The sequence below is a fragment of the Phallusia mammillata genome, chromosome 5 (assembly GCF_965637545.1).
Source record: "Phallusia mammillata chromosome 5, kaPhaMamm4.hap1.1, whole genome shotgun sequence".
Taxonomy (NCBI): domain Eukaryota; kingdom Metazoa; phylum Chordata; class Ascidiacea; order Phlebobranchia; family Ascidiidae; genus Phallusia; species Phallusia mammillata.
Window position 1 is genome coordinate 27,473,399 of NC_137256.1, and position 22,191 is coordinate 27,495,589.

The 22,191-nt window shown below is 38.6% G+C and overlaps 1 protein-coding gene across 4 annotated transcripts; it reads right to left on the reverse strand.

Annotated features, from left to right (window-relative positions):
- Positions 1–1,908: 1,908 nt before the first annotated feature.
- Positions 1,909–21,027, reverse strand: LOC145229106 (endothelin-converting enzyme-like 1). Of its 4 annotated transcripts, none has more exons than XR_013860357.1 (19): positions 19,767–21,027; positions 18,337–18,521; positions 17,616–17,852; positions 17,422–17,475; positions 16,502–16,630; positions 14,849–14,929; positions 11,174–11,304; positions 10,286–10,397; positions 9,576–9,686; positions 9,093–9,191; positions 8,919–9,011; positions 8,314–8,417; positions 7,509–7,619; positions 6,718–6,785; positions 6,579–6,655; positions 6,059–6,124; positions 5,224–5,396; positions 2,519–5,003; positions 1,909–2,078 (listed from the first exon to the last, which is right to left on the reverse strand). XR_013860357.1 is itself a non-coding variant. In XM_080094370.1 (18 exons), the coding sequence occupies exons 1-18, from the start codon at positions 20,995–20,997 to the stop codon at positions 4,904–4,906; spliced, it is 3,147 nt and encodes a 1,048-aa protein (XP_079950496.1). In that variant the 5' UTR covers positions 20,998–21,027; the 3' UTR covers positions 1,909–4,903. The 4 variants fall into 4 exon arrangements, 2 of the variants coding, with proteins under 2 accessions (XP_079950496.1, XP_079950495.1); XR_013860356.1 differs by having other exon boundaries at positions 2,209–5,003; XM_080094370.1 differs by having other exon boundaries at positions 1,909–5,003; positions 8,934–9,011.
- Between the last annotated feature and the right edge of the window lie 1,164 nt (positions 21,028–22,191).

Consider the following 22,191-nt stretch of genomic DNA (forward strand, 5'->3'; position numbering starts at 1 on the left):
TAAGATAAATAATTCGAATCTGGTTAATTGCATAATCCTGAATCTCATATTCAAAACATAGCCATTAAAGGCCCGTTTACACTATGCGTAGCGCGCTCGCTCAAACCTGCGTAAGTTTGTTTGTTTTATTCTTTCTGTCTGGTTTCGCACTTGACTGATTTCGGGCACTCAAGTCTCGTAGAAATGAGCGAGCGATCGCCTACCGAGCGTTTTTCTGCGTATCAAGCTGCTTGAACCTGCGCAGACGGTTGGTGTTATCGCTGTGTGGGGGTTTCTGATTTGAAAAGGTTGGTTTATTTGCCAAAAATAAATGATGGAACGCTATTCGCCTCAATCTTAATTATTTATTACATTGTTATGATTGTATGTGAAGTTGTTTGTGTTTACATATTGTAATTATGTGCATTTAAAATGTACATTATGACCAGCACAGGGGACTATACATGTTATAATAACATAAAAGTAAGATAAACATGCCAAATATCTATACAATAACATCCTGATCAATCCTGTATGATTACCGAGATGCAAAATCATGTTTACTAACAAAATATCATTTAATTTAGATTCATACAAAGCTTTTTCGAATCTAAAATAGGTAACAATAAATTTATGTGGTGATTTATGGCCATCGGTAGTCACTGTGAGCTAAAAATGACGTTGAGTATGTTATTTAGTACACTTAGGTACGCACCGAAAATCGCAGTGTAAACGGAAGGGGTCGCAAGGTTAGGTTAGGTTAGGTTAGGCGCCGCTAAGCACAGTGTAAATGGGCCTTAATTCATAAACTTCTAATGGCATGAAAAAGCATGATTATTCAGATTCACCAGTACTGGTTATTTGGGTTAATTTATTTTCTTTTAAAAGTATGGTATGGATTTTGTAGTTGAATCATTTTGTGTCATGCGATAAACCAGTTACACATTCAGCATGCAACATATTGTTTGTGGCCCGCTGCTTTTGCCGTATCGTTTTTACACTAGCAATGAGTTCACTTCATTGCAATAAAGAAGCTATACCGTTCTGGTGAGCAAATAGTCAACAAAAATTGCAAGTTTTAAAAAATGATCAATTTGTCTAGCACCACACCAGTTCAGTAATAACTTTGTTAAAAAGACAACATTTTGAAACAGGTTACTTACATGATAAATGATGAGTCCTACTTATGCAGTATTTTTATGTGGAAACAACCAGAGACATCAATATTGGATTTATGTGTGACACCGGACATTTATCATCTCATTACAACTGTGCAATCAGACAAAAGTCATCAACAAACCTTTGAAATATTCATGGTAAGGTTTTAGATTTAATGCAATCACTGGACTAAAATTGTGTAACAAACAATAGCAGTGACATGCTCAATTTCTAACATCTTTATTTGTTAGTTATTTTAATTAGTAATGTTTTAGTATCCATGTTGGCAATTTTATCATTTGTTGAGTAACAGTGCAGCTTTTTGAATTTATTGGTGTTAAATGTCATCAGTTATGATAACTATCATAAAAATGGTTCAGAACCACTGCTCTAAACCAGTGGTTCTCAACGGCCGATCCGTCAACTTTCCTTCGGGTCCACGAAATATATTACAATTTTGTATCTCAATTGCAAAATGCAAGATGTTGAAAGCAGAGAAATCGTGGGGAACGCTCTACTTCCTTCCAGAAACTTCATTAGAACTGCGTTTAACATGTATGATATCAAACAGACAGCAGCAAACTTCTCATTAAATTGAATTTTTCATACTTTTTTCGAATTGCATCTTTCTTGTCGTGATTACATTTTGGGTTGATTTTGAAAGCCAACCGGTCCGCAAAATTTGTTTTGAAAGTTTACCGGTCCGCAAACTTAAATGGTTAAGAACCACTGCTCTAAACGATGCTGAGTAACAATAAAGTCACACTGTAATCTAGATCCCACATGCAAATTAAGAAAGCATCGTCATACAGAATCACAATTGACCATTTATTTTCATGCAGCAAGTCATGAGTTGAATCCCATTCCAGGATGGTTTCAAAGGTGATCAGCAAAATGCTCAACAGAGCAGTAAAGCTTTCTTCTATCGACTTTATTTGGCTCTGCAAATTTTAAAAGATTTGTCCATAAGGTAATAAAATGTTGTTTTTTAATCCCTTTCCAATTCACTAAGCAAGATAAACCCATAACAAACACAGACATCTATGAAAGCTTGTACATAACACAGACTACCTGCAGTGGTGGGATTCAAGTTTTTTTGTCAGCCGGTTCTATCACCAAAGTCATATTTTTCAGTCGGTTCACAAAAGTCATATTTTTCAGCCGGTTCTGTTACAAAAAGTCAATTGACAGTATCCAGTAATGCTAACTGGTTCGCTGATCTCATAAATTTCGTGAGACGTTTCTATAGAACTGGTGCGAACCAGCTGAATCCCACCACTGGCTACCTGCCATCTATTGTTAACACTGTCATATATGGACAATGTTCTAAATGCAGGAAGGAATTATGTCTGTTAGTCAGTTGGGCTTCATTCATACTAACTGTGCTTTTACAGTTGACTTAATTTCAACATGCTGCCTTCTGATGTTGTTGTTTCTGCTGCATATAAACCATAATGTAATGGTTGGTGTTAACTTATTTTATTGCTTATTCAAATAGAAACATAAGCAGATCATTAATAAACATTTTTGTAGAACACACACATAACAGTAGACATATAAACACATTCAGAATAAACACCAAGTCAACTACAACTGCACACACCAACCACAACTGAACACTAACATAAGGTCAAGAACTAAACTGACACCTTGGCAAACTGCCACATAACAAAATCAATCAAGCATAAATTAAATTACCCATGCATAAAATAAAATAAATGGTGCAAGCAATTAAAGGAATAGTAACTTAGGGCACACACAATTTATTACAACATTTGGGTTCCATTCAACATTGTTTACAGTGTGGTTGGGCATGAACCACTATTTTGCATTTAACATTTGAATGTTGCGCAGCTATTTCTGACTTGGCCATGTGCTCTTTCACCAAGCAAAATAAATTAAATATTGAGCAGACATGTCTTGTCAACTGAGCAATGGCTGTACGTAAGCACATATAGTTCAGTGTGATCATATTGTGTTAATTTTTTTTGTGCAGACTCCTGTGTACAGTTGTGGACCCTTGCGTCAGCGGTGCTGCGGATAAAACAAGAAGACAGAAACCAGAGCAAGAGAGAGATTAAAAAGTGTTTAGAGCAAGAGAGAGATTAAAAAGTGTTTAGAGCAAGAGAGAGATTAAAAGGTAAATAATAGCTTACATCCTTTGTCAAGCAGACAATGCCTGCATGCACTTTGCTCTAATCCAGCTGTCAAAATGCCTGTATCTTTGCAAGTTTTCATTGCTGAACATTTGCTGTATTTTGAAGGTCAATTCGCAATAAAATTTCAGTTTTGAAATCGTCCACAGTGCAAAAAAACTGACTTGTGGTTTAACCCATCAGATTCCACTGGGTTGAAGTTACAGCCTGCTCACTTTAATGACAACTTGTTTCTATTTTAATAACATTGTCATTTTGCTTGTCAGGGAATATACACTCCAACTATTCTCGGCAATTTGAAGTTGTTTAATCTATCAGATCATAAAACATGTTGGATCAATGTTTCTCAAAGCTATGGAAATGCAACAGTAAGTATGAACTTCATTACATATGTTATTGTGTAGACATTTGCATTGAGCATACTGTGGTGGTCTTCCGTGGATATCATATTGAAAAGATTCTGTTTTGTCAGACTCCAGTACTGTGTCTTTTATAAAGGACTGCTTTGTCAGTAACCACTCAGTCATTTCAGAAATCATCTATAAACCATGATTTTGACCGTTAATAATTGCACACATATGTTAACAAGATATACCTGACCTGCAATAGGCAGCATTGTATACAAGCAGAACTGACCTTTAAACATGCCTATTCTGTCCCTAAAAGGAGCGACTTCTTACCATGCTTAAATAGAGCCACACCTTACCATAAAAGACTCCAAAAACCAACCACTCCCTCAGCACCCCCTTAACCACTTATACAGTACAATGTGAGGCAGTTAAAGTTTTCTTGCAGTTTATGTGCTCCATCACACATAAATTTTCTCATGCAGAATCCTATGTACATTTGTGAACCTTTATGTTCTCAGGTGCTATGGATGAAACAAGTTTCTTTGGGCAAGAGAAGATGAAGTTTAAAGGTAAATGATAGCTCACGTCCTTAGAGTTTAAGCTGGCAACACATGATTGCTTTATGCCCGCATTGCCCGCTATGAACCCCCGAGATTTTCTTCCATGCATGACTGTTGGACGATTCCTTCCACTTGCAATTTATTTCAAACTAATCAGACTTCAAAACTCTTCAAAAAGTTCTTGCTCGTGGAAACGGTAGTAGTTAGGCCAGGGTTAGAACCCATACCCATGTGAAAGCAAGGCTGTTGCTCCATTTGGCCATCTACATTGAGGTAAACTTTCCAAACAAGCTTAATTCATCACCTTATAAGGGAAATATGTACAATAAATACTGAGGTAACACTGATTTAAACTCTGGTGCGTGAAGCAGTTTACGCATGCAGTAGATAAGTCAAGGTTTTCCTACTGTTTTGTTTGACGAAGCGATATTTTGTATTGGCAAAAATCAAACAAATACACTTGTTTTCAAATACGCGAAACAATGAAAATAATGCACAAAAATGCCACGTCAGGATTCACTGCATGGCTCAGCATTCGCAGAAGACTCTCTCGATTTTGAAACGGTTTATTCGGAAACGACGTTGTCATATTTGTGTGTGTTGAGTTTTTGTCTTTGGTGCAAAATTCGGCGGGAAAATGGGCGTCGTTTTATTGCCGATCTTGTGGAACTTTTTGGGGTTTCAGAATACAACATTTTGATCACCATATAACGCACTTCTCTACTGGATTCATGGGGCTTCCTCGCTGGCATTGAAACGCTTTGGCAAACTGGTCGAAATTTGAAACACTGCCAATCACTCTGTGAATATGAAACATAAATTTTAAACCTTATTTACACCTCTTGTGGTTGTTAACTAAGGTTTGTGTGATTCCTGTGTTTCTACATAATGCATGGGCGAGTTTGAGGATTTAAGGAATGCAATAATTTACATGGATATAGTGTTGTTGTCAGGCATATTTGTAAGCTTGCATGCCTGAAAAACAGCATTCACAAAGGACGTACCCATCAACCAACAAACCTGTATTGCTCAGGTGCATGGACGCCCTGTATCAGTTGTATATGTTGAGATCTGATCGTTCTCTTCATGCACCAGCTTTGCGCGAAGCTGACAAAGAAAAGTTGATCACTTGTGAGATCCGTTCCTGGTAGATCGGCTCCATCACTCGTCTCATTCAACCAAAGCTGGTAAGCCTGGTCCGAATTAAAACACAAATTTACTGGGAATTAGCACAACATGTGTACGGTGATAGAGCTGTAATCAGGGTTGCCATCGAAAAATAATAAGGACAACCGCAAAAATAAATTTTCAAACGTTTTTTTAAACAAATCTTTGCATTTATACGAGCCATGACATATCATATGTCATATATTTTGGCCAGAAACAATCTGTTCCAGCAATTCTTTGTTCGTAGAAAGTGCTTGTGCATCTCACGACAGCTCAGGTCTAGGTTTACTTTCACTGTAGCAGGGATTTGACTGTCATTTCACTAAGTTTGTTCCTTGTAATTGTTAAAATAAAACAAAGGACTCATGTGAAAAACAAGGACAATAATTTTTACTGAGACATTGCCCTTTAAAATAAGGACAAATCTCTCAGTAATATGACTCATTTTGGTGATGTAACGCAACTTTGCGGTATTGTAGCGATATGTAAACACACCTTTGTATTACTTGGTGCATCTTTATAGCGCTTGATGCACACAAACATTACTGAGGAAGCAAAATAAAGGTGCACCAAACGATTCTGTACATTTTACATGCACCGAATTGAGGGCTAGACCTTTATGTTTAATTCTCTACAACATCAGAAAGTGAGCTACTACTATCTGGTAAACACACAAACTAACCATTACCTTGTGTACGGTCCGCAAACCACCCATGTCTGCGATGTTCTCCGGCATTGTCCGGTATCCGTTCACCTAAAACAAGATACAAACCAAGATCAGAAGGTGACGGGTTCGAATACCACCGAGTAGAGAGATGGTTTGTTCAATGAACACTTAGTTGGTAATGACTTACGGAAAACTTTATTTACAATGTATGGAACAGGTAATGCCCCGAAAGTACTTTACTTGTAGAGTGGTAAACGGGTCTAAATTTGCGGCCCGAACCCGAAAATACAAGGCAAAAATCCCTGTTTTTTTTGCAAAACAAACCTCAAAAAAAGTATTTTGGGCCCAGAATTTAGATTTACCAAGATGGAATTGTGGCAGAAATGATGCCGGATGTGAGGTCAGCCCCGAATCTAGCCCGTTTATTTCAACTGAACCCGACCCAGGAATATATTCATTACTTACAACGGTAGCAGATCGACATTGTGTCGTGGTACAAAACCCACAAAACGTTAAACTTGTGCATAGTTGAAATACTCACGTTGAGTTTAAGAGTTTTTACTTCGTACGAGTTGTAAACCTTTTCTGCGCATCCGTAAACCTGTTTGTTATTCCGCACTGAAAAGAAACGTAGTTAAACGAGTGTTTCACGAGTACTACTCGAACAGAGTTACACTTACGCCACTCCTCGAATCCGTGGAGCAACTCGTGTGCGATTGTTGACCCGATTGATCCGTAGTTCATTACTCTGTGTGGAAGAAAAAGCGAGTTATATTTTTGCACAAGAGTAGAAAACATTTTCAACTGGACTGAAATCAGGAAAAAAAGTCTGTGACATGTTTTAAAAAATATCTTTGCTGTATTTTGGGCACCAGAGTTATTCAGAAAACACTCGTGGCACATAACTCTTGGACTGGAGGAAAGTTATCGTGTACAAGTTTAAAGTTTTCACCCGTAGGCCTACTCTTTGCTCGGAGGATGTACGTTTTGTTTCACACTTACGATGCCGGGTATGTAGTACGGTCAATGACTGAAGTGAGGCAAGATCTGTGGCCTGTTTTAACTCCGTTTGCGACTTTAACTATAGTATTCCCGGTTATAAGCGAGAAATCTCGACCTTGACAAAAAATATCTTTGTGGCATTTGGGCTCAAGTTTATACCACAAAAGACTCGAATTGGAGCTTGTAGCACACGTATTACATCCGTGTCACATAACCCTTGGACTGGAGGAAAGTTCTTGCCTACAACTTTGGAGTTATAACCTGTACTCTTTGCTTGGAAGGAAATTTAATTCATTCAACTTTATTTTTGCGCCCATAAGTAATAATTCACAGTAAACGGAACAAGTCAAAGCGTTGCAAACAAAAAAGGATCAGCTTGAACCATTGAACCACACGTGGTTATAACTTGTAGCTGACCCCAGCTATTTGAAGTTATAATCTGAAAAGTTTTTTTGCTTTCCACACTTACTCTGGTGCTGTGCGGTCGAACATCGGTGTCTGAAGGAATCCAGCCGGGATAATCATCTCGTTGTTGGCGTGCACGTAAAATGCGCGGGTAGAGTAGAACGGAAGAGCCCATCTGATAAATAGAAACGATTTTAAGGGACACTTAGTAACCGTTTCTAAGTGGCATGATAAAATTATACTTTCAAGTTTATAAGCAAGCATATCAAAACACAAACGTTGTTGGACAAATTGTGAAAAGAACCGCAGGGAGGAATAATGACCACGAAGAATGGAATTAAATTATATATGCTCATCAAGATCTCTTTGCTTTTAAGTTGTAAGTTACTTTTAAACTTGGCATCAAGTTAGGCACAGCAATTTTACATTTATTGTGAAACTAGTAAGCATTGTTTTGGACGTTTCTTTAATAGTTTGCTTGAGGAATATTTATTTTTCTAGACGGGATTCGACCTCTATAGCTTCCGGGTACGAATCCCGGCCATGTCTGTTTAACAATCAAGCGCCCGGGACCACTCGGCCACTGGTTGACTGGTTGCTCAGAAACACTGGCTTGGAGTTATTCTAAACATTCTTGATATTAGTTTCAGAGTCGCCAATCACTCCCCACATCACATGTTATTCTCTAACCAATGTTTACGAATCGTACTCTTGGTTATTAACGCTTCATCCTCAACTCTTTTCGTAGAGAAACAAGTCCGCAGGCCTGGTTCAACCATTTGTTGCCGATTCCATAGTGTATATAACTGGTATTATCCAAAGGAGGAACTCTTAAGTTTTGAACTGTGGTCTATTGTTCTTTAACTTACGCTTTTTTGTCGACGTTCCCTGCAAGTTTGCTGGCCGCTTGCCAGATCTTCGACTTGACACTCTCCAAGTAATTGTTGAAGAACGTGTTTGCCCGAACTCCGAACTGTAAATACACAAGTTGTTTATGTCGGTTCCTTGGTAGTTTTACGTGTAAAGTTTTAAGATGTTTGTAACACACTGGTCCCTCAACCTCTGAGTAGGTTTAAAGGCTCATTCTTAAATGATGTTTGTGTTTTTCGGCACCAACTATCTAGTTTGTGGAAGCCTCTTTTGGGAGGAATTTAAGAAGCCCTGCAAGTTCTTGAAAAAAAACAACAACTAGTATTTTGTTTACTATTACACAATTTGAACGACAAATTTGTAAAAAAATGGAATTTAAGTGTTTCAAACGCGGGAAATTTAAAGTTTATAAACCATTGTGTGGTATTATTTTCAACAATATCAATTTTAAATGTCCTTTATATAAGGCCACCTTGAGGTTACAGGTTTACTTTATAAACTGGTCAACTTAATTTAATGATTAAACGCTAAATGTTTTACTAAAAGTTTCTACGGGCAAAAGAACATGGTACATGGTGTTACGTATAAAGTGTTTGGTACGTACAGCATCTTCGCTGACCTGGTACTTTCGGTCCACAATCGAGTTGTCCTGATACATACGCTCATCGTATCCGACTTTTATGTCCATCTCGTTCAACTAAAAAAAGTAAATTTAAGCAGATTGTAAAGTCCGTGCAAGCGAACCAACACAATAAATTTACATTTAAAGTTTGGTTACCTGGGCAATCATCTCTCGTTTTTGGAAGTCGTTTACCCAACTGCTGTTTTTCAAATTCTCGGTGAAAGCTCTTTTCACGTAGTTCGTGATTTCGGTGATCTGATGAAATCGGCATGAATTATCACGAAAAACAGGCTGTTATTTCGCGACCTTGCACTGTAGTGTTAATAATTATTGCATCACATATATTCTATGTCATTCTGTTAAATTTCCGAATATAAAATTTTATCGAGATTAAAAAATGCCTAAAAAAATCATGAAAAGAAAACCGCCAGAGCGCTGTAAGCGAGCAGACAGGCCATCGGTTGAGTAATATAACTAAGACTTTCATTGTATTGACATATTTTGTCTTGGTTACCAACTAGTTTACACAATTTTCGCCAGAAACCGCACGTTTTGTAGTTTTATTGCCAACAAAACGTTTTAAGTTGTGATATTTCAAACTCGTTGCTTATAACTGTCTGGTTTGCTTTTCCCGTTTACCTTCGATTTATCAGAAGGTGGAAACGTTTCTCTAATAAACATAAGGCCGAGAGCATCGGGAAATTGTTGCTTGACAAATCTTAAACACTCATCGGTGCGTGGCAACGTCATCTGTTGGGAAAATATATTATTTGTTGAATTGCATAAAGCCACAACACTGGACTGTTTCATACTCTTAGTATGATTGTTTAAAGACATAGATGAATAGCTGGGATCAGCCCTGAAGCGTCTATCCAGAACAGCTATCACCGCACAGATTATGATAATGATATAAACTTTTAACTTACATGAAAAATTAACATGTGCGCTTTTCTATCTTAACATTTCTATCTCACGTGAACCGGCTGAAAAACCCTAACCCCTAAATCAGCCACAAGGTGTATAGGGTCGCAGGAACGGTTATAAAGGGTATATAATGCCTTCAGTTACTTCAACCAGTATTAAGATTCGAACATTGGTCATATTACTACATATTGAAACTGGTTAAAGCCAGTGATTGGATTCAAATTGTTTGTCAGCTGGTTCTAGTACAAAAGTCATATTTTTCAGCCGGTTCTATTACAAAAAGTCCATTGACAGTAACCAGTAATGCTAACCGGTTCGCTAATCTCATAAAATCTCGTGTGAAGGTTCTGTAGAATCGGTGCGAACCGGCTGAACCCCACCACTGGTGAAAACTGAAGGAACAATCACTCTAAGACGTTTCCTACCTTTTTTCTGGTCAGGTCGTATTGGAAATCAGGAGCAATACTTCGAAACGGGATCGACAACCTGGATGACCAGGAAAACGCGAATCTCCACATGATGTAGTTGTGGACAACCCTGAAACATGTTTCAACATTATGAGGCATAGGACGGAGGAATTTGTCCAGCATGAGTGCATGGCTCTGGCAAAGGTATGACTCACTTATAATATACTGTGGTATTGATTATAAGCTGATGAGATGACAGTTTATGAGATAAACTCAACGCATAACGATCGGCGCGTCCGCACATACACATACACACCAAGTACCAGACATAGATGCTCAATTTAACATCAGACAACTCAATATTTTCAAACAAAACATGATATTTAGTTACACGATGCACGGTTTCAAATATTATGAGCAATATTTTGACGACTTGATGATGACAAAAGTAATTGTCGAAAGGCACACATGCTTCACACCCAAATACTGGCTCTGTTTTATTGCTGAAAACATGATATTTTTTGTCATTTGCCAAAACTATTTGCACCTTCGAGTTTTTTAAACTACAAATTGTCAGCCTAATTAGGCTAAATCTTTACGAGACGATGTTTTTCTGCACTGTGATCACATTTTCTTCAAGTGAAATTTTCTAACACCACTAGTGTACCAGAAAGTCATACTCTATCACATAACTGCGTGAGGGTTGATCAAATTTCCACTAATAAGATGAAATTGATAATTTTATGTGTCGAACTTGACACAACATATTTTGTTTTTGTTTATAGAGCTCTTCTGGCAAATTTTGCATTTTTTTTTCATTCAGCTCTATAAACTTGATATTATGCCTGCTGGTAGCAACAGCTTATATAACATATTTTGCTGCTATGATGCACGATTCCATCTTACCTTTGTTCTGTGTTCTTGATGAGTTTCGATAAATTCCTGAAGTAGTTTTCAGTTCCTTGGATAAGAACTTTGGTGTCTGGTGTCAACGGGATCATGGTAACTATGCGACGAAGTAGACGAAACCAACCAATCTATAAAGACACGTGGTCAATTTTCCCCACAATATATACAACATTAAAAACCATACACAGTTTACAAAACAGAGTTGAAAGTTATATAAAAATAGTCAAGCCATGAAAAGTGCTATATGCATGTTTTGCCCTGGTATATGCGACCCCAGTCTTGGTAGAACCATGTGAAAACCGAGGGTGGAATGGAAAGCTGAAGGGTCTGCTATTTTAAGGGCAAACAAATATGGTTAATTCCAAACACACGTGCACAGAGTAATTACAAAACTCATCAGTCATTTGGTTTACTTACAAGGAAATATTAATAATAAGGAAATATTCACTACGTGGTCAATTTCTTGCGTAAAAGATAACAAAAAAAACAGAACATCTAGATCTGGGGTTCTTAACCAGGGGTACGAGAACTGTTCCTAGGGGGTGCGGGGATGCTGAATCATTAAGGTTGGTTAGGTCTATTCTAAATAAATACAAAAAACCCAGGGGGGGGGGGGGGGGGTGCGAAAATTGGTTGGTGATTTGAAAGGGGTGCAGCAAGGAAAAAAGGTTAAGAACCACTGCTCTAGATTATAGAGTTACAGAAACGACAACGCTATTACAGACAAACCGCGGTCAGTTTTCCACCAGAAACAATAAAAATAATGCTTTTGATCTTGTCGCGTGTTCCCGTTTGGTTAGCTTTGCTTCAAATCTAATTTTAGTGTTGGAATAATTTGGACCGAAACTTCGCCTTTCATATTTTGAGACAGGGCGTGTGATAAATATATTTGCCGTCACTTCAATTTTCACTCGAGTCAGTCGTTTAAAATAGTGGTCGGCAACCGCCGGGCCGCGAGAAGTTCGTTACCGAGCCGTAGAGTTTTCAGGTTAAATGCTTTAAAACAAATTGCCCATGTGTCCCGGAGGTAATAAACTAATTTAGGCGTTTTCAGTGGTGAATATTATTAGATTTTTTAAAGGTCGGTCCGCGATTAAATTTCAGTTTTAAAAACGGTCCGCAGTAGAAAAAGGTTACCGACCCCTGGTTTAAAATACTCGACTAAAGTTAATGCCTTGAAAACCTTACCCAAACTTAACGTGACTTCTGCCATCATAATTATAATCGAAATATTCCTTGTTTTTTGAATTATTATTTTTTCGTCAGTTTTCGAATTCTGTCACTTCATCTTTGACGGAAGCAAGAAAAAACTTCTTCCTTTAAAGTCTTTCAGCTAATGCGGCTCCATTATGAGTCCAATAATTAGTTTTATGTGTCACAATGCCCCCCACCCTCCAACCACCCGCATCGATTCATCCCGCGCCAATCTGGAATCAATTAAAGTCGCCATCGCGTCCTCCCCTATGTGACGTCACCATAGGGTGTTTGTTGCCTCACAGAAGAGCAACGCGATTCGATTATTTTCACGTTGATTGAGTTTGGCAGCAATTAGCTAGAGCGTTTGGCCGGGGTCAATAATATTGGATGGAGATTTTTAGTTTATTTTTTAATTGTGCGCGCTACCCTCGGATTTTAGATGCAAATTTAATAGCAATCGGATAAGTTGGGATTTTTGTAATTGTTTATGCGTAAAAGTGCGGGAAATTCCAGTTTCTTTACAATCTTAATCGAACAAAAATTTTAAATAAGACTTGGTTTTCGTTTAACTCGTAAACTTAATAGTGATAGGATAAGTTGGGATTTTTGTAATGTTTAAACGTGTTGAAAATTCCGCTTTCTTTTATACTCTAAATCAGGGGTTCTTAACCAGGCGTACGTGTACCCCTTAGGAGTACGAAGCACCCATGCAGGGGGTACGACATGCAGTGTGAAATTATACGCTATTTAGGCATATTTGTGAAGAATGCGCAACAAGTTACTTTGTTATATGTCTTAGACTGATTTGAATTGACTGATTGTTGGTGTGCTGTAAATATTGTTGAACTTACAAGACTGTTTTAATGCATGCATTCAACACGTAAGTTATAAATACACTGAGTTTCCTATTATTACAATTTTATTTACTTCCGTCGGCCATTGTAGACAGGGGGTACGACAAAATTTCATGAAAGCTCAAAGGGTACGAGCGCAAAAAAGGTCAAGAAACACTGCTCTAAATGGAACAAAGATTCTAAAAAAGGTTATTGTTTAATTCGTGAATTTCGTAATTTTTTGTTAAATGTCTTTGTCTCATTTCAAATTGCAACACTAAAATGGGAATCTGTCGTCAAAATGGGTCTTGTTCTTTCATAATGCCCTACGCTGGCTCGGGATATGATTGAAATGGAATTGAATTCGATGGAGCTTGTTACGACACAGAGCGTCCTTGTTCCTTCTCAGTTGACATGACCGCGTCTCATTCATTATTAATCACAATATATTCGAATGAAGTTGCGCGATTCGACGTAGCGAGAAGCGCAAGCGAGCTGGCGTACTAATTATACGCGGATGAATACCTATAAAAAAAAACTTAACGCATCCTAACCAGCGGAGGAACACTAATTTACTGAGTGGTGAAAATAAGCAATTTCTTTCGCTTCGACAGACAACGAGTCACCGACAAAAACTATTTTCAACTACAAAACTGAATTCTAAAAGAACTTGGGGACTATATATAAGCTATTGCTGCCAAGCACAATATCAAAGTTCGACGTCCTATACAGGTCGTTATCAAGTTTATAGAGCTCTTCTGGCAAATTTATGTTTTATTCCGACGTTTCGACATCGAAGGCGACCTGTATAGGACGTCGAAACGTCGGAATAAAACACAATTGCCAGAAGAGCTCTATAAACTTTGGAAGCAAATGTTTGGACCCACACGGTCATTGCTTATTGAAGTGGAAGTTTTACTGTTTTGGGGATTTAAAATTAAAGTCCTAGCATTGTTTGGCGCGAGCCGTGGCAAGTCTGCAAAAACGTACATCTGTCAATTGAGTAGTGCGGCTGTTCATAAACTCTTTAATCATGAAATAGGCATAAATCTCTTTCAGTACACGCCTTTTTAGAAGAAAAAATACTAAAAGCTGTACAAAAAAAAATTGGGTTTCACTTTACTATGATGTGTGGTTTGTAGCCTTTATTTCTAACTTTTGCCACATTGCTTTCGATGTAAGCACATATTTTCCAAAGTTATTGATACAGTTTCATTTCAGAATACGAATCTGTCCATAAGTATAAAGAGGAATCTATTCGACGTTACTTGATTTATCAAAAACCTTATCAAATGAATATATCCATTTCAAAACACAAAAAATGGTGGAGGTACACCGGTGTATGACAACACGTATTACTAACGCCACCCAGACCCACTTATAGGAAAATGACACGTCGCCCTAAGTGTCCACGTGCTTACTAATGTACAATGAATCTTATTTTAAAGATAACACGTCGTCATTGGGCCATTATTCTCCTTATATCACATCATTGCTCTTTAAGCCGTCGACGTTATAGTTCATATTATACATATTCAGTGAGTGAGCATGTTACCGATCTCTCAAACTCAACCTTTTCAAATGTCCGATCGATCTGCACGCTGTGTATAGGAATCAATAACTGCCTTCTATCTTAACTTACCGTGGGACAGAGTCGCTTCAACTTGCTAATGGGAATCTTCTGAAAAGGCTTCTTTGCAATCTCATCAAAGGGAACTTGTATCTGAGAGGATTTTAAACGGTTAATATATGATGATAAACTCTGAATTATTGTTCCATGCTCAAGACAGGATTCTACATACATCAGTGCTTGTATACACGCTTTCGGGCTAAACTCAGTACTCAGTATTGAATTTTTGTTCATCTTAACCCAATTTATGTCCATAATATTTACTATACAGGCTGTTGCCTGCCCTGCTCAGGCCAGGATTTTCCACACAGTGCCACATGCTTGCACAGACGTTTAGGGCTAAACTTAGCATTGCATTTTTGTCCATCTTAACCCAATTTATGTCCATATACTTGCATGATCTGATACCGACTTAACGACCGGGTCACAAACTTTGATTTAACGTTTCTTAAACAAATATTTAGTGATCAATTTTCCCAATACAGCGTATTGTGACGTAGTCATCTCTCGATTTCTACGTCACCATTTTAACTTTTACCCCAAAAGCTAGTGGGTTGTAATAAACCGTTTATCAGGAAAGTGTTTCCCAAATATTTTTACTCCGTAATTGCAGCAGTCACAAGCAATTATGGCAACTTAGTATGTCGTATAATAAGTGACAAGTTTAAAATCTCGGCAGCCCGCTAAAAGCGTTGCTATAGGTAACCAGTGTGAAATGTTTCTGGAACTCGACTCGGAGTTAAATTTTCCCGTATTTTTTTTTCGGTTCCACCACCTTATGTCATGGAAAACATTTTTGTAGTCCGTGTTTTCATTCATACACATGTACATTAAGCCTGCAAATGATTATACTGCGGCAAAATAGACCGAGACCTAAAAAGGTATGAAACACTGCTGCAAACCTGACCACTAACCAAACTCGGCACTGAATAAAAAGATCAATAGAATATTATTGAGTGATAGCTTGTCGGCTGTAAAATTAAATCAAAACGCGGTATTATGTTAACAATGGCCAATGACGCTTGCTTACCTAACCGGTTTGCGGTACTTAGAGGCATTGCTGTAAGCTAATGTATGATGTAAAGTGACATTTTTCAAGAGAAAAAGATATTGTCACGTTGAATATTTTGAACATATTAAACAGGTGATTTATTAGCTAGCTAGCTTTCACATCTCACATTAAACGGTGATGTTATGTTTGTGCCGGTTAAACTGCATTGCTCCTTTAAAGTATATCTTCGATTCCTTGGTGGCAAGGAAGTAATATAAAACGCTATTGCAATCAACCACTTGTCACTTAAGGTTGTTAAATCCCATGAGACCAAACATTTGTAACTTAAGGATAGGTTCGGTTATGTTACAACCAGTGGTGGAATTCTTTGTTTTTTGTCAGCCGGTTCTATCACAACAGTCATATTTTTGAGCCGGTTCTGTTACAAAGAGTCCATTGACAGTAATCAGTAATGCTAACCGGTTCGCTGATCTCGTAAAAATTCGTGAGATGGTTCTATAGAACCAGTGCGAACCGGCTGAATCCCACCACTGGTTACAACCTATGACATTAACCATTTGTAAATTAATGATAGATAGGGTTATGTTACAACCCATGAGATTAACCGTTTAGCCTACAGTTACACAACAAGAATAGAGAATTTCTTCACCAACCTTAGCTAGATTTCTTTCGAACGTGTAAATTTCGTTCACGACTCTCTCTATGTCACGTGCTCCCAAGAGTACAAGAAGTTTTCTCGCGGCTTTCTTGAACATCCGCTCTAACACTTCCGGGTTGTTAGCCTGAAAATTCCCACAATAAGCAACCTTATAGTTATGTGAAGGTCAATTGTGGAAAAACAATCTTCTAAATGTGCGCCATTTTGAATAAGTTTACCGAGCGGAAAATTCATCTACAACGAAATTATTCGATCATAAACATAACTTCCAAAGAACTTGTGTATATAGAATACATTATGCAGACATTTCAACATTTGTCATTATCAGTGCAGGTTGTCAATCGAGCTGTAGAAGACGGTACATAAAGCCGAAATTATTCGTTTAATACAATCTGTCTGTTTGTGCCACTATATCCCTATAAGCGAGTGCTGGTTGTAATGCCAGCAAGTCATTGCCGAAGTCCAAAGCTCTTGTGTGACTTGAGTGTGATTCAGCTTTGTAAGTGCCCCTGAACTCCAAAGTACAAGCCCGAAACCGGGTCAAACCCAAAACTTTGTTAAATTAATGGATCTACAAGATCAATAACAACACAAATGTGGCCGATTGTAAATTTAGGCCCAAACAAGCCCGTTAATTTTATTCAGACCCGAACCCGAACCCGACCCGAACAAAACTCTGGATTTGTGATATTTTATTGTTGTCCGACTCAAGGTTAAAAACTGACCTAACCCACTATTCTGTTAGATCAAAGCCCAAGTTAGATTAGAAAGTTGAATTTACAAAGTGAAATAACGATACCAATGTGACCGTGAAGTCAGGTTTTAATCAAAATGAAGCCCGAACCCGACCCGAAAAGCTCGACCAGACTTACAACATTGGGTTGAAGATATCTGAGCACATGTTGTCCGACTTACCTGTGACAAATACAGACTCCTGTCTGGTAGAGTCAGAATTCCACTTTGACCAATCTGACAAATGAAAACATGATTGATGAACCTTTTGCGGTATTTTTAAAACTTTGACAACATTTCACAACGTTTGAAACATGCAACTGTCAACTAAAACTCAAAACAAGTGAAGACAATCATAACAACAGTTGAAAACTTACCAGCAAGATGTAGTTGGAAACGTCGATCGGGTCGATTTCAATGTCTATCCCAAACAACACGGTAGTACTGAGCACTCCTTGACTTTGATAGATCAACTCGTCAAGGTCAAAAGTCGACTCGTTCCAGCCCCCCAACGCGTCCCAACCTCCCAGTGACGTCACCTTCTCTATAAGGGGCCGCCCCCCTAGATCTTCGATGGCCGTCTCGTCGATGCACGACTTGTAAAACTTCTTTGCCTGGAAATTAAGTTTGCGAAGAGATTTAAGTTAAAGGAATAAATAACGCTTTATCTCTTTTTCGTGGGTTTTAACCTGCCTGTCTATTGTTTACTGCATTTTTACATTGTTTTGTTTCTCGAGCACGAATCACAGAATTGTTCATGATTCATTTAAGATAATGATAAACGAATCATATGAGAAATATGGTAAATTCATTGTCAAAAAAATTGAAATGTTGAATTGGATTGTTCTAAAATCTAAACTTTAAAGAGACATGCGTTCATTCGTAACAGTTAGACTAATGCTCATAGCATTAGCTATATTGATAAAATAATTCTGTTGATCAGTATATATTTAACGCGATCGCAGAATTCAAACACAATGCGGAAAAGTTACGTCACAAATCATGACCTGCGTAACTAAAACAGAAAACAATTCAATAACCCTTATATATAAGTATATTTTATCACCCAAACCGGGATTTGAACCCACAGCCTCTTACCTTTTCCTCGGCGTAGGAAATATTCCCTTTAATCATGGCAGTTTTGTTGAGTGCAGGTCGTAGTAGTAGTTCGTACAACAATCTATCATTCCTCTCAGCCATTTCAGTGCTGATCCCGTAACGATCAGACCCCATCTTGATGTAGTTGTCCTTCAACCAACCTCCGCACGAATAAGCGTAGAAATCTAAAATATATCCAAGCATTCAAACCATTTTTTTCGACTTATTTCGTGATGGGTATACATGATAATTATACGGGTTCATTTTCATTATATTTGTAACCACTAACATTCTCACCCATTGCGTTAAAGTTGCAAATGAATTTCTATAAACTGTTTGTGTTTTCATTCTGCCAACTTTGCTGCGGACTAACATGCAGTTTGGTATGAGTGTTTTGAAATTTAAAAAGGCCGAAATCACTTAACCACTAAACCCTTACAATTTTGTCAGATGTTTTATTTATCAGATATTAAAGATGCATGACAGCAAAAAAAGAGAATTCGTTAACATGAGCAATCTTTGCATGAAAATGTCGACACGGGATTTGAACCATTAACCGTTGGATGAGATTCTGTGAATCCAATAACATCGCGGTAATATTTTTTCAAGCATATTGTATCAGAATCGATTGTAAGCTCAGCTGGAGATTTCTGTCAGTTGGACATCAGATATACTTGATTGTTCAGTCTTAAGCTTACAACTTAGAGGTTGAATATCGCTGTATTTGGAAGTAAGTTTATCTTTGTGTTGTACTGTAAAGGAACGGTTGCGTTTGTTAGTGTGTCAGTATACTTATGTGGGCGTTTTAAACTGAAGAGCAGGGGTGGGCAACCTGCGGCCCTTCATTAAAGGTTGTGCGGCCCGCAGAGACGCTTGGATTGGATTTCAAAAGTACTGGCAAACGAGTCCAATTATTACATATTTTTGAGCTGATTAATGCGCCTGGTGCTAGTTTTCTGCGATCTGACAAAATGTGGCTAGAATCAAATACGAATTATACTTGTAGTTTAGCATATTTGGTACGAAACAAAGCAAAATCACTTTGTGTTATGCACATGTGTGGCCCGCGATCCAATTTTGACATTTATAATTGGCCCCACAGTAACAAAGGTTGCCCACCCCTGCTGAAGAGCAACAACTGTTGGCATAATATGCCTGGTAGTAACAGTCCACTGAGTAAAACTATTGTTGTTGTTATGTTGTAAGTAGTAATTTTGAGTACTTTCCAGTAAGATATTAGCAAAGAACAGCATTGGTGGAACTATGCTCATTTCGTTTTAAAAGTTGCTATACTTTCCCTATTCCATTTTGTCAATTTATTTTTGGGCGGAACTAACTTTTGCGGACTTTGGTTTGAAGACAAACAAAAAAACAAAAGAAATAAAGTACATTAGTTTAAACTAAAAGTCGACAAATACAATAGTTTTCACCTTCGCAGGGCTTCTCTCTTTTGTCCATCTTCGAGAGAACGGCCCCAGCGCTCCGGATACAATCTTTCTTGAGGCAATACTTCTTTTTATCCGGGTCTCTAGCGCTTGGCACGCGAGTGAACTTTGGAAAAGTCGGAACAATGCTGAAAGTGGGGGGTGGAGGGCTCTCGGACGCAGTGGCGCGCGACGATTCCTTGCTGACGTCACTGCCCATGCGCGCCGAGTTGTCACGTGACGCGAAATGAGCCAATAGGATGATTGTGATTATGAGGAGGACCGCTAGAAAGCAAATTACGATACAGAGAACTTTTGGTTGATGCAAAGGATTAAGCTCTTTTGCTGGGTCCTCATCAGCAGGAGGATTCGATTTCGACTTCCCTCTCTCGTTTTGCTGGCCGCTGTTTGCCTTTTTCTTTCCGTCGCTTACTTCTCTCGTTTGCTTCTCGATCACGACATCGCCTTTGAGCAGCGTTTCATCGGCGGCAAAGGTCACCCTCTGACCTGTTGACCTGCCGTTACTTTTACCGTACCACCCTCCCTGCTGCTCGGTGCCATTGTGGTGATGCTGGGGCTCCTGTTTGGGGCCGTGGACCCTGACAGGTGGAGGTCGGGAGTGTTGGTATGGCAATGTAGCGTCCTCGGGTAGATTGTTGAACTCCTGTCCATAGGTGGGAGGGGGCGGGGTCGCCGAAACCGGTTGTGGTTGGTTGAAAGTGAACTGCGGTGGGGGCGGGGTCGCCGCTGATTGGTGCTTCTGAGCACGTGACATAGAACTGGCCGAGTTTGTCTTCACGATTCGTCTGCTCTCATTTCTCGGGAAACTCCCATCCGCATTATTAGGGGGCTGGGGTGAAATTGCCCCCCTGTTGGATGGGGCTCGACGTTTCATCGACCCCGTGTCCGACAAATTTCGCGCGTCAATTCGAATCACATTCGATCTTTTCGATTGTTGATAATTATTTGCCATCGATTGCATTTCCGGCGGCAGCTCTATGACGTCATCGTCGTAATTTCTCGCGCTGTTTCGCTGTAGCGATCTGTTGGCGTACGGCGAAGAGGCAAGACTTCCGTCGCGCTGTTGGACGATCTGATCCGCCGTCGGCGCCTTTAGCGGTTCTATTTTAGGGGCTTTCCTACTCGAGAATGACGTCATAGTTGGTGATGACGTGTTGCTGACGTCACCGCCTTTGAAACTGCGCATGACGTTGCCGGGCTGATGTCGGTTGCTCATGGTTACGGTTTATCTTAAAAACAACTAATCATTGCCTGTTGTAATTAAAAATATATCCAATTAAGTTTTCGAGTAAAATTTAAGCTTTCTTATTTTGAGAGCAATATTAGCACTTGAATTTGGCTTGTGTTTCTCGATATTTAACAACTGCTAAGTTTGTACTAACTTCTCGACATACGATTTTCTTGTCAGACGCGTGGAACATTTGTAAGCGAAATAATAACCACACGATTACTACTTGGTACAACAACCCTAATTGCCCTGTAAAATAAAAATCTTCTAATCGTGCTTTGTGAAATTGCTATTTTTTGCAATTTAACACTTTCCTGCAGTCAGTGCATATACTGTTTTTATTCTGTAAGGTTTAGAGTTTAGACGAATATCCTGTCACCAGCTGCACTGGTGTGACCACTGACCTTATAGGTTGAAACAGTTTGGACTGTCTGCAGCTTATTTAAGGATTTATTGTCTTGAGGCTTTTATATGGCGCTTTTTTGTTTTTTATTTGTTGCCTTATAAGATTCGTGTGCAATCTACCTTCCTGCCCTGTAGGTCTTTTATTTTTCACAACTGTATCACCGTACTTGTGATATAATCATATTTTCTACTTTTCACCCTGAATTAAACTCACAAACATCCTGCCCGTTGATGTGTATCTCGTCACACTAAGAAACAACCTTCCCTTTCACGTCATACTGGTGTCTGTTACGTAACACATGCCCTTCTGTCCCCCGACAAAGGCGGTTAATTAGGAACTAGATAAAGTTGTTTATGAGCCTGGAAGTCGGAAATCGATGAAACCAATTCTCCTGGGCTGAAAAATTAATTAAAATTCACGATGACCATTGTCAAGTCTGTACAACTGTCACAAGCAATACTGCCGCCATATTTATAACATTCCATTAATTTGAATGAATTTATGCTCCTCATTTTGCCGAAACATTTAGAGCAGTGATTCTCTTAATTTGCGACTCGTACAAGACCTCAGAAAACCACCAAAGATTGTTATTTTGGCATTTAAGGTAATAATCTTTAGTGATTTTCTCAAGGTTTTGTTTTTTGCGGCTCCTTACACACTTAAAAAACTACCATTTGGGCCAAAACCTTTTTTTGTGAAGATTTTGAAATTAAATCCACAAAGTCCAGTCGCGTTTACATTCTGCTAAAAATAACCATTAAAATAAATTCTGGTAA